Source organism: Dama dama, chromosome 24, assembly GCF_033118175.1.
Source record: "Dama dama isolate Ldn47 chromosome 24, ASM3311817v1, whole genome shotgun sequence".
In the NCBI taxonomy this organism is placed as follows: Eukaryota; Metazoa; Chordata; class Mammalia; order Artiodactyla; family Cervidae; genus Dama; species Dama dama.
In genome coordinates, this window is record NC_083704.1 from 16,042,411 (window position 1) to 16,055,836 (window position 13,426).

General features: G+C 38.2%; 1 protein-coding gene across 14 annotated transcripts in view; it reads left to right on the forward strand.

Moving 5' to 3' along the window:
• The window catches only part of LRRFIP2 (LRR binding FLII interacting protein 2), a 106,007-nt gene that overhangs the window by 60,971 nt on the left and 31,610 nt on the right, over positions 1-13,426 (forward strand). For 6 of the 14 annotated variants that reach the window (XM_061127738.1, XM_061127724.1, XM_061127728.1 and 3 more), the window contains 4 exons: positions 935-1,003; positions 3,236-3,325; positions 10,349-10,393; positions 11,763-11,879. In XM_061127738.1, the coding sequence (XP_060983721.1) occupies positions 935-1,003; positions 3,236-3,325; positions 10,349-10,393; positions 11,763-11,879 (321 nt within the window). The remainder of the gene's footprint in view (positions 1-934; positions 1,004-3,235; positions 3,326-10,348; positions 10,394-11,762; positions 11,880-13,426) is intronic. The other 8 variants (XM_061127732.1, XM_061127734.1, XM_061127733.1 and 5 more) reach the window with 2 other exon arrangements.

Below are 13,426 nucleotides of genomic sequence, written 5' to 3' on the forward strand. Positions count from 1 at the left end.
ACATTTATCAAGGATTCCACTGTTACAGTTAACAAAAAGTTATTACAGGGATGTTTAAGGATATACAAGCTTTTTCACAGGAGGAAGTTTATTTTTAACCCACCTGGTAATAAAATTCCACTTGACAATTCTTGAGCCTGATGTCGTTTTTAGTGTCCCAGCTGTGATGGTCCCTTGCAAAAAAACAAAAAAATTTATGGTAATGTTTTTAGTCGAGTGTAGAATCTTGTCATCGTGTGCTGGCTAAATGTTATTTCATTTGCAAGTTGGGACTCAGAGTTATTACCCCAGTGATGCCAGAATGGCTCCTTAGTGACGTCAGAATGGGGGCAGCCTCCACATACTGAAGGTGAATCTTCCACTGCTGATGAAGGAGGGCGGGGATGTGCAGTAATGTTAGAAATTCCTGCATGTGCTGCACGGGAGTGAATAAAGGACAACAGGAACCATCATTTCAGTGTCCTTGGTGGTAGGAAGTTCTGTGTTTGACATATTGTTTCATTTGAGAAGATTATTTTTCTCCCCCCAACTAAAAGACAGGGTATTTATTGACTTAAATGAATTATAAGATTATAATTCATTGTAATCGGGGGATCCCAGAGGGCCTAGAGGTTTAAAAAGCATGAGGTCCCTAGCAAGTGTTGGCTAGTAGTCATGCTTCACCCCCCTTTTTCTTTCATTTAACTTAAAAGGTAAAGTAAATACTATTTTAATCTTTGTGCTTTTTGGAACTATCTTTTGGTTTTTGGTGATTATTCAATACGCCTCAAAACAGTTTTTTGGTTTAATGGTGCACAGTAGTGGTGTTAATTACAATCAATACTCATAGAGAGCATTTGCGTGCTTCCCCAAGCCTGCCTTCCTGTGCTTATGGTCATGGGAAGACCTATAGTGAAACTGCATCTTTGTCATTATCTGCTTTTAATATCCATAGTTTATCGACGATGACACTGCAAGCGTTGCGTCTTCTGGTTGTGCCAGCCGTGGGCGAAGGGACAGCGTGGTGAGCGTGTTTTGCATGCAAACACATCTAATGTTTTAAAATTGCAACACTGTGTGATCATATGAAATCTATTGCAAAATGAAATTTTCACTTGACGAAATGAGCGTTTTCTTCCAATTTAGTTTATATGAATAATTTACATTAGAAGTGTATTCCTGAGAATACATTTTCTCAGTGGGCTGTGTAAGCTTTCCTAGTGACACCTCTTATGTGCTAGTCATTATGTACTTGACAGATTTTCACTTTTTATTCTTTGTTGCTGTTTTATGCACATGCATGTATATGCACAGTTCACCAAAAACAAAAAAAAATCTCAAATAAGATTAATGTTTCCACATTCTTTAAAACTCATTACTATGGATTAGAAATCATGCTGCCATTAATTAGTAGTTTTCTTCACTATGTATTTAACTATTGTTTATATGTCTTTTAAGACCTGTGAATTTTTTGAGTTGCTGATGGCAAAATTTAAAAATATTGTCTTAGAATTCAACTAGAGTTACAATTGTAAAGGTAAGAAACAGCTATGTTAGAATATAAATTATATGATTTCAGGTTTGGTTTTTTTTTTATGAAGTAAGGAATTTTACAGAGAGCTGATGACAATTTTGCTATATTAAGAACTGATTCGAAAATTACATTGAGGAGAATGGTGTATCAGCTTAGAGCTAAAAGAAAAAAAGAGAGCCCAATAACTGAGAGGCTATAGAGGCTATAATTCCTTTAAGAAATTAGAAGGCCGTTTACTTTGAGTCATGTTTTGTGAAAGATTGTAAACCCAAATTTTTCATAGAAAAGGGGGAACAGTGAGAGTTTGTGAGCTTTGTTGCCAGAAATACAATGATTGAACTAAGCCAGTTTTGGTTCCTTGGCAAGCCAGGTAATGCTCATAATCACAGCTGAAGAAGAAAGAACAGTCCCCAACGCCCGAAAACACCCTGGAAGGTGACGGAGTGGGAAGGGCAGGGGCTTGTACTGTTGCTCCAGCCCATTAGTTGTATTAACAGCGATTTCTTTACTTATTATTTTTATTTATTTCTTTATTTCTTTAATGAGCATGTAATGACTATCTTTGTAGGTAGGCTTAATATATGGAGTAAATGAACTATCGAAATTCTGAGATAGTGGGTACCTTTATAGTATTATTATATGTAAATTTAAGTTGCGTTACTGTGAACAAGAATACTAGTGCTTGACCGTCTCAGCTCTTCATAAAACTTCATATATGTAAGCCTTAAAGGAGGCATCTGTGTGGATGGGCTTCCAGATTCCTTTCTGGAAGAGAAGAGTTTTTGAGCAAGGTAATCAGACAGAGCTGAGGTAAGCAGTAGCTGATGAGTGAGGTAACAGATGTTCATTGTTTTTTAATTCAACAAATGCTTATGGAGTGAGTACCAGTTATATGTGAGGCACTATGTTCAGTGCTGGGAATGATGTGGTATGCCACACGGGCCAGATTGCTGACTTCATGGAGCTTACATCCTAATAAAAGAAATAGGAAAAAGACTGGTAAAGGAAGAAACAAAAAGAGAAAGTAAACCCAGGGACTGTGAAGAGAAAAAGCAGGTGATGTGATAGAGGACATTGAGTGGAATGTGTGTCACTTTGGGATGGGGTGATCAGAGAAGGCGTCTCCAAGGGAGGTGACCTTTGAGCTGAGAGTTCTTAGGCCAGTGCCAACAGCTAAGGTGAGAAGAGACTGTTGTGTTCAGGGAACCAGAAAGAGGCCAGTGTAGTTCCTTCATTGTTTGTTCTACAGTTCCTGGTCCTGAGAAATATGAAAAAGGGGAAGCTGGAAACTTGGTAAAAGGCACAATAAATACTCTGCAGGTATTTTGCATTCAGCATATATGTGCTTAACCGACTCGATAGCTATAATGCATTATACATTTGTGGCATATAGTAGAGGCTTTAGGTAAATGCTATCCTAGAATCCCTTGTGGTGAGGGTGATGCTCCTCTTCAGACAGTAGATGATGATTTCTGTAGCATAGAACTCTGGCTAAAATTAGTAAGAGTTTATTTTAGGGAGCTGTGATGTCATTTTGGAACCCTATACATTTCTTTCTTAACTTCTTGAGTAGGTAATCACAGCACTTCCCTCATTTCATTTCATGAAACTTTATCACACAACAAAAAGAAAAAAAAGGTTTCCCCCCATATGACAATGTTCTTATCGTTTTCTTCTTTCTCTCCTTAATTTTAAAGCATCTCATTTTTTTCTAACTGAAAGGTTTCTGCCGCTGATTATTTTAGTCGCTCCAATCGTAGGGGGAGTGTCGTCTCCGACGTGGATGATGTGAGCATCCCAGATCTGACCAGCGTGAGTGCAGCGCATGGGGACCCACTGTCTCAGGCTTGTGACTAACAGCTATTTTAAAATCAGAATTTAATTTATTTGAGTACACCAGCATTAAATAGTTTTTTGTTTTGTTTCAAAATGTATACATTGATATGTTCTTATTTTTTAAAACAGTTTTTCCTATGGAAGTTTTCTAGGAGCAGCCCGAACAATTACTGATATTTTGCCAATTTGGTTTCATCTATTTCTTCCTCCTTCCCTTCTTTTTTTCCCTGAATTATTTTAAAGCAAATCCCATACATCACGCCATTTCCAAATAAATAGTTCAGTATGCCTCCCTAGTTAAGAACTTTTTTCTTATTGTATCAGACCTAATGAAAGGATAAAAAACTCCTTAAAACCATCTAATATCTTTCCCATATTTAGATATTCCTGATCAGTCTTAAAATTTTTCTTCTCTTTTCATTTTGGTGAATCTATAAATTTTTAGGTGGACTTTGACTGTTGAACAATAAAATACACTACTTAGTAAAATGTCACTAATTTATCATAACTGGGAAGATTCCGAATAGATCTGAACGTTTGGGTTATGGCATTGTTTTTGAAGAAATGCCTGTCCGTTGCTTTCACATTCATTATGTGTGCTCTCTGCTCAATCGTGTCCAACTCTTTGTGACCCCATGGACTGTAGCCTGTCAGGCTCCTCTGTCCATGGAATTCTCCAGCAAGAATACTAGACTGGATTACTATTTCCTCCTCCAGGGGATCTTCCCAATCAGGGATCGAACCGTGTCTCCTGAATCCCCTGCATTGGCAGGCAGATTATTTTACCACTGGGCCACCTGGGAAGCCCTCACATTCATTGGGAACTGCATTTAGGAAAGAGTGTCCAGTAGAAATGCCTGGAGGCATTTACCTTAATGAAGGAACCCACAGCAGCACATGTCTACCTGCCTAGTATATCTAACAGCCTGATTTTCTGTTTGTAACACCTCTCTGTTGCTGACATTAGTGTTGTTTTTGTGTTGTTTTGACCTTGAACCAACAACTGCTCTAGTTATCAACTCTTTGAATCAGATGATGCAGAGTTTCTTAACAAAAAAATAGACACTTTTTTAAAATGAAGAGATAGTTATTTATATTTAGCACATCACAGATTGTATTTAAATAGCTACTTGTGAATGACTAATCCTAGAAAACAATTCTAAGTGTGGTCCTCAAGTATTCCAGATGGTTGGCTCTTAAAGCTGGCTGAGCAACAGCCCCTGTCTTGGCTTTCATCAGATCAAGGAATCTCTCTGCACCCAAGTTAGAAGACTGGCTCCCAGGTCCTCCCCCTGAAATATTGCCTATTTTATTAATTTGCTTATTAACCTGTTTTTTCATAGATATACTCAATTTAATTTATTATATACACCCTTTCTCTTAAAAACTTTGAATCCGTTTAGCACCTAATAGGATGTCTGAATTACTGGTTATATCCTCCTTACGTTTATTTCTTCGCAGTTTATTTTAGTAACTATACAGAAGTGAAAAGATTGACTTTATTTTTAAAGTCTTCCACTGCTGCTTCTAATTAAATGAAACTCTTCTCCCAGTAATTATTTTGATTTATCTACACATTTTAATAAAAATTATACATATTTAAGAATATATAACTAATGATTTGGATTTGATAACACATGTATATAGGCTTCTTATTGTTAATTTAGTCGCTAAGTCATGTCCAACTGTTTTGCAACCCCATGGACTGTAGCCCGCCAGGCTCCTCTGTCCATGGGATTTCCCAGGCAAGAATACTGGAGTGGGTTGCCATTTCCTTCTCTAGGGGGTCTTTCCGATCCAGGGACAGAACCCACACCTCCTGCATTGGCAGGTGGATTCTTTACCACTGAGCTGCCAGGGAAGCCCCCTGTAGGCTGTGCAAATGTGTATCAAACCATGCTGTGTGCCTTACAACACAAGCACGAGGTTCTCCAGGGCGTTGGCCGGCACCCTGTTTTATAGATTATGAGCCGAAGTGATTTTTTTTTCCTGAATGGTTGTCTAAGTACCTATGTGATATCCTTAATTTTGCCTCTTGGCTAAATACATGTATATGTTGGTCCCCTCTCTAGAGCAAAAAAAAAAAATTGTCTAATATTATTTCCTCTAAAGGTTATACTGTAATTCAGCTCATTATAAACAAAAAGTGCACTTGATGTTGGTAAGATCTCCACCCCCCACTCCCTCACACATATGCTTTTTAAAAGGATAAGCTGAAGTCGTCATTTTTATGTGAAATATCTCGGGGTTTTTTTTAAGTAGTGAATTATTCACTTTTATTCAGCAAGCAAATGAATATTTTTTTCAGTCTGGGCATTTTCGGGACAGCATAATTTGGCATGAAGCAATGATCTATAAAGGAATTTTCTTATGATCCTGTGACATTTGGAACAAATTCCTCATTAATGCCTATAGAGACTACATTTTATACTAAATGCAGTTTAAAGAAGATTTACTGAGGTGCTGGGAGAGGGACAGGAAGACCTAAGCCAGTTTAACATTGCTCAGAAAATGTGAGGAACAAAGGACAAAGCAATATTTACCACTTGTTCTGAAAAAAGAATCCTTGTGAAATACCTCAATTTTAAAATGCTAACAGTGAATTAAAAATTTCAGAGGATAGCTTCTGGCTCCCCCATTGTGGATCAACATGTGCGTAACAGTCTGCTAGTTTATAAATCTCAGCTCAAAGGTGCTGGAGAAGGTGCCAGGCCCTGTTTTGGCAGGGCTTTGGTCACAGCGTGGTTGCTTTTGTCTCTCGTCTTTTCTTCTGCAGTTTCCCTTTCTGTCCCTTGGGTTGGGCTAGAATAAAGGAGAAGAATGTAAATATGCTTAACTGTAGTTTTACTGATTATTAATGATTAGACTATTTCTGAATGGACTCCTCAGCTAGTTTTGCTTTCGAAGATTATTAATTGTTCCCTTCCCTTCTATGGTTGGTTTCCTCGTGGCTCAGACAGTAAGGAATCTGTCTGCTAGGCGGGAGACCCGGGTTCTACCCCTGGGTTGGGAAGATCCCCTGGAGAAGGAAATGGCAACCCACTCCAGTATTCTTGCCTGGAGAATCCCCACGAACAGAGGAGACTGGCGGGCTACAGTCCATAGAGTTGCAAAGAGCAGGACATGACTGAGCAACTCACACTTACTCTTCTATGGTTGGGGAGTCAGAGCTTCTGTTTTTTAGGGTTTTCTCCAAATAGAATTTTTAAATAACATTATCAAGTCAGTATATACATATAAATTAGAAGTTAACAAAGGATTAGACTCCAGTGACTGCTTTAAGCCAAGAAAAGTGAAAGTCGCTCAGTTGTGTCTGACTCTTTGCTACCTCATGGACTATACAGTCCATGGAATTCTCCAGGCCAGAATACTGGAGTGGGTTGCCTTTCCCTTCTCCAGGGGATCTTCCCAACCCAGGGGTAGAACCCGGGTCTCCCGCATTGCAGACGGATTCTTCACCAGCTGAGCCACCAGGGAAGCCTCAGCAAGCTATACTATAAACTCTTCACTAGATGATAATTTTATACCTTATACCTTAAAAAATAAAGTTTGTTCAAATGGCTTAATATAATACTCTTATCTCTTGGTCACACATTATATTAGATTTATGTTATGGGTGACAGAATGGTTGCTGCTTGCTGAAAGTGGCTCTCCATATCAGATACGCGTAGCTCAGTTATATCAAATCTCCAGTGTCCTTTTAAAAAAGAAATATAATTTGGAACAAAATGCATCTTTATTTCTAAACAACTCTTTCTATTTCTAAACAATACTTTCAAATGATGGTATTAAAATGTATTCATAACTAAAATTCTGTTTCCATTCAAAAAGATTCAGTTATGTTTTACCATTTTAGTAGGACAGAATTATCGGTCACAGTACTCATATGCTGAAACAAGGCCAATGGGCCTCTTCATCTGAGAATAAGAAATACCTTTCTTTGAAACAGAAAGTTTCAAAGATTTGACAAGATACATATTCTAAGAAATATTTTTCGTGTGCTAATTTCAACAAATAATCATGGAGTTTAGACTTAAAGAGAAACAATCTGTGTTCTAGGATGTTAAGAGAAAAGTATTTTCAGATTTCCCAGACATAGATAAGGTAAAGGCATTTATCACCAAAGAAAAGATGATAGTTGATGCTTTGTTTACCGGTTGATAATTTGAAATTCTTGAAAGAAGCAATGAAGTTTGCCATCATATGCTCTTTGCAGATTAATATGAATGTAAAATATTACAAGCCTGTTAGCCAACTTTCCATTTCCAACTATCAAGGAAACCCTTTTCTTGATTGGAAAATTACGTATTTAATTATTTAGGAATGTAATGACATAACATGTACTTGAAAATTTTTGAGGCTGAGTAAGCTGTCGTCAGTATTCATGAGCAAGTTCTGAGGTCTTTACTAATGATTTATTTTCAGTATTCTTTTCGATCTCAGTTTAATTTGCTTGTTTTACAAAATTGTGACCATATAGTATTATACATAGAGCCTTTGTTTTCTCATTTTTCATATTACTACATATTCATTTTTTTGCGTGTTATTCATAAACAACAATTTTTGAAAAGTCACCTATAGTCACCATATTTTACATTAGATCCTCAGACTTTATTTATCTTACAGCTGAAAGTTTGTACCCTTTTACCAGCAGCATTTCCTTCTTTTATACCTTAGCATATTAAATATGATTCCATTTTATTCCGTTTAAGATCCTTTCCAGGATCTGGTGGAGCCTTTGGGTCATCCTTTTGAAAACTGGCTTCTTGTTGCAGTGCAGCTATGTAGACCTCCTGGGGCATTTAGAATACCAGGTTTCAGCTAGCTTTTTGTCTAAATGGAAGGCTGCCCATAATGTAGCACAGGGAGGCGAACTGGGGAGTCTCTGGCCAAGTCCCTGCAGCCAAAATAACTGGGCTGCGGTGGGGCTGGTCTCAGCGCTTTTGCTGCCTCCACAGTCCTGAAGCTTGGCGCGTGATCAGCCTGGGTTGCGGCAGTTCTGTCAGAGGATAGTGACAGCAGGAGAACCAGCCCTGTGGTCGGCTAGGTCACTGATGCATCCTCTGGATTGTGAGGTTTCTCTCAGGTGACTGCCTGTTAAAAGTGGGTGGGCTGGGGGTCATTTGTGTGAGAGCGAAGTAAGGGACAGAATTTCAGATGAACCTGGAAGATTGTTTCTGAATGCTGCCTGTTTTTCTCTTTAACTCATTAGGAGAAGAGAGTTGGAAGGTACTCTAAGGAGAATAAGGCAGTCTATTTAGATGTAGTATTTCTTTTGTTCTGAGGAATAACACGTTAAATATTAAGCAATATATTTTTACTAGTATAGATATGAGGAAGGTAATTCCTCCTTATGGCAGTATTTGCCAACATGAAAAACTACTGTTATTGCTTGTTTGTTTTAAGACATTTCATGTGTGGTTTAAGAAGTCAAAATGAAGTGATGTCCATTCTTTTTTAAGAGTATTGTAGTAAGAAGCAGCAAAAAGAATTCAAAATCTAAGACAGGATTTATGTTCTGATTTAGTACTTATAGAAAAAGGTGTTTACTGAGATAGAAAATGAACATGATAAATGTGAGTAACAAAAAAAAAGGAAAACTTTCAAATATGAGGAAGTTAGAGTGAAGTGATCTGAACTGGGCCAGAAATAGTGATGTTTTGTGTTTTAATAATTAACTGAGGACAGTTTGCAAATCTCTTCTCTAGATTGGGCTGGAAGGGTTATTGGTCTAGAAGTTGGGGTCCAGGTATATTTTCATTTAGTTAAAAATCTCTGTGACTTTTTTCTCCCTAGTGGTAATTGGGACAGTATATACAGGTAAATAATATGAACAATTGACGAAACTGAGATCTGGATCCTGCTCTGGCATTTAGTTGTTGTTTAGTTGTTGTTCATCCTTCAGCAAGATCTGAAATTTCTCTTTCCTCAGCTGTAAAGTCAGAGTTTTAGGCGAGACCTTTAAGGTACTTCTCTTCTTGAAACACGGACTGAAACAACCGTTAAGGCCTGTCTGTGAGAGAGAGGATAACTGGTATGGTATGTCCAGACAGTAGGGTACTATGCAACTGTTAAAGGAGGTCAGTCTGTAGGTGCAGGAGGAGGACAGTTTGTTTATTCATTCATCTGACAAGGTTTTAGTCCTTTTGTATGCCACATGCTATTCTTGGTATTAGGAATACAGAAAAGAACATACAGACACGAAGTTTACATTAGAGAGATCAGATAATAAATAGATTAATAAGTATCATGGGGTCAGGGAGTGATAAATGCCATGAAGAAAAATACTTTCTCTAATCTCTGAAACATGGTGAGGGAAAAGAGACTATATGGGATGTATTTGGGACACCACTGTTAGAATTTTGTAAAGACTTGGGAGTAGGCTGCCCTTGAGGGTAGCACATGCCCTTCGTGCTGTTGGATTTTTTTTCTCTTTTTAGATTTGTGCATGTATTAGTTAAAAAGCAAAAACGGAAACCATACAACCAAATCCTTGGGCTGTGGAGAAATTTTTTTGAGGATGTATTTAACATGCTGTAGTCCAGTCTGAACTTTTTTGGCTAAGTGCGCTAGCCTTATCTATGTGTCCTGTGTACTAATAATGTAATAAAGTTTGTTGGCTTTTGGTTTTATCAGACTTTTTCTTCTTCCATGTATGAGTATTTTTGTGTGTGTGTAACTTTTGCAATGCTAGAGTTTACGTTTATATGTAGTTTTCTTTAATTGTTTCAAATACCATGAAAAGAAAAATCTATGCAAAAGTTCTAACTTTTTTCATAAGGATAGCATGCTTACTCTGTCTTCCTTGAATAAGAATTGAAGTTAACATCTTGTCTTCTGTGTCCCAACTTTTATTTCAGTTTTAGTATGTTTACTTTTAGGATCCAAATATCAGCTGAGCTTGGAGAACTCAAATGGTGTCACTTCTTTTTTTCTTCCCCCTTAAAAAAATCAAAATGCTCAACATCTTTTCTGATTTTTATCTCTGTTCTTTTCTAGTTGGATGAAAAATCTGATAAACAGTATGCTGAAAATTACACAAGGGTGAGTATATAAATTCCTAAGGAAATTAAGTTCTCGAGGTCACTAGCTTACTTTCTACTACTATTTTATTCTTGATTTTACAACAGTTTAACTGATGGAGTTACTCTTCCTTTCTTCATCTACTTCCTGTCCTTGACCCCCAAATTCCTCTGCAGTTGAATCATGTGAAGCCCTGGGAAGAGAAGAGACACTGCATTTTATTTCCTTGCATGTCACCTCTTAAACTTGTGGCTGCTCTTTTGATTTTCATTCCTCTAGAATTTCATCCTGAGAAGAAACCATTACATACTGGAAGTGGGGAAGTGTCTTTAGGAATGGTGGTGACAAACTCTGAAGGTTTTCTTTCTTTTTCCTGTATAGATAAATTATTTCTTTGAAGTGAAATAATTCCTTTTTAGGAGTTGCTTTGTGTTTAAAAAAAAAAAGTCTCTTTCTTCTAGAAACATTTTTAGAAAGTCATCCTAGGAAATTATCTGGATTAATTTTTTGCTATGTCCCCAATGATATGCCAGTTCTGTCCAGTAGAAATATAGTGCAAGCCACAAATGTAAGCCACATGTGAACTTTCTAGCAGTCACACTAAAATAGTAAAAGGAAGCAGATAAAATTAATTCAAATGATGTATTTTATTTAACCCAAATGTCCAAAATATTTTAAGCATAACCAACATGAAAACTTATCAGTGAGATATTTTACATTCTTTTTTCCACATCAGGACTTTGAAATCTGGTGTGTATTTCACACCTGAGAAAAAATTCTCAATTTGGACCAGTCACATTCCAAGTGCTCAGTCGCCACATGTGGCGGGTTGTCTGCTGAATTAATTGAACATCCCATATCGCTGCCGTTTATTAATCAGGAGCATCATCCGCAGCTGAGGGCAAAATGCTGTTACTCTTAGCTGCAGACAGTGTCTCCAGCTTTTATCAACAAAGTGTTGGGAAAAGAAAAGGTTCTAAAGAAGCAGCTTCAAGAACCTAATGATTAGCATACCAACATAGCATTCTGAAACTGTTTAAAATCAAGCTGATGTCCTCACCCCAGCACTGTTTACAGTACAGCAGAGATAAACTTAGAAAACAGACAACTCTTCACACGAACTATTTCCTTCTTAGTGATTATGAATCCTAGATTCCAAAAGAGTGAGCAAACGCAGTTGTGCTGAGTATGCCTGGGCCCATCTCGGGGTAACCCCCCTTCCCCAGCTCCCCACCAAGGCCAGTCTAAATTGCTTGTGGACTGCGTTCGGTGACTTCTCATCCACGCTGTGTTAGAGCTCTTCCTGTCACCCTGCCCCACTTTTAGTTTCCACAGCAAATTTATTTTTAAAGAACTAAGACTTAAAAGTGTCATCTCTCTTTTTCTCTAGCCTTCATCTCGAAATTCTGCCTCAGCAACAACCCCTCTAAGTGGAAACTCATCCAGGCGAGGAAGCGGGGATACCAGCAGCTTAATAGACCCAGACACCTCATTAAGTGAATTGCGGGTAAACCGCCATTTTGGTTTGCTTTTTATAAACATTTTTTATTTTTCACTTCTTTGTAGTATACTGGAACCATTTAACATTTAATGTGACTTGGTAGGAAGGAAAGAAGTATGAGTTCTTTAAAAAAAAAAATGTTAATACAGTTCAAGAATGTGACTAGGGTCTGAAAGGAAGGAGATTAGTTAATTCTTTTCTGTTCTCTTTCCTGAGCATTTGATGGTATTTGGAATGAGTTCTGCTAGTTTACAAATGCCAAAAAAACCTTCTAATGTATATAAAAGTCATCCTTTCAAATAATTGGCCACATTTTAAATGGAAAATATGTGGATGTACAGGGAACCAGACATTGGGGATTATTAGTCTTTTGAGCCATTATAGTATTATTTGGCTGCTTGAATACAGTTATCTCTCAGAGTTTCATGATAAGACAAGTATAATAATATTTGGGATGACAGAAATACCTGAGTAATGAAAGCTCATTTAACCCGTTAGTTGAGCCTCCAGTCTCACTAATAACCCTTTCAAAATGTCTATGAATGTCTATTTGCTGAGCATCCTGTTTGTGAGGAACGAGGCAAGGGTAGTAATAAAAACTGCATTTATTCATTCATTCAACATTTATCGAGCACTTGGCCCCATAGGTTCAGGCAGTAAAACATACTTTGGAAACCTGAGGAATTCACTGTTTCACATGGGAGACAAGTGAATATAAACCAGTAAAGCCAGGTGGTGTGGTACTATCATAGTAGCAAGAGTAAGGCTGTTAAGGGAATTCAGAGAAGCATCATCTAAGTTAGAAGAGATAATGAAAGGCTTTTCAGAGGAGAGAAGGAGTGAAGGAACAATAAAAATTAACCAGGCAAAGAAGCTGAAGCGTGAAGGTGTTTTCTGATAAATTCAGAGAACCAAAAGGTTATCTGGGTAGCAGAGTTGCCAGAGGATAGGATGGAAAGTGAGGATTTGTAATGGATGAGAGAGAAGGCTGGAGGAGTAATGATGGGCCATGTCTCAAAACACTTTGTGTGGCCGCCTGAGAGGAATTCAGGTTCACCCTGACAACGGTGGGATATGAAGCAGGGAAGCGGTGCTGTCTGATTTGCATTCCTAAAGGTTGACCACAGGCTGGAAGAAACCTTGGAGGCAAGGAGAACTGTTACCCTGTGGTTGAACAGTGGGGAGGAGATGAGCAAGTCAAAACAGTAATGGGAGGAAATGCAGGCAGCTTCCTCTGAAGAGAGTATTGGAGGCTGGAAGTTGATTGGTCAATAGAGAGAGTGTTAAGAGAGGGTTTTTGCTTTCTTGCAAAGGCAGCCTTAGTTATTATCTTCATTGGTTGGATTGAGCCATTAGAGAGAGGCCATGAAGTTAAGGAGAGGAATAACTGAACAGAAAGTGCCTGAGTGGGTGAGAGGAATGTCCAGATAAGGCTGGGGGAGGTGGGCGCCCCTTCCCCGGACACAGTAGAGGAGGAGGGAGGGACCGTGGGTGACTGAGTCAGACTGCAAGTGGGTCAGGAGCAGGAGTCTGGTGTGTGATGCGGGCAGCTT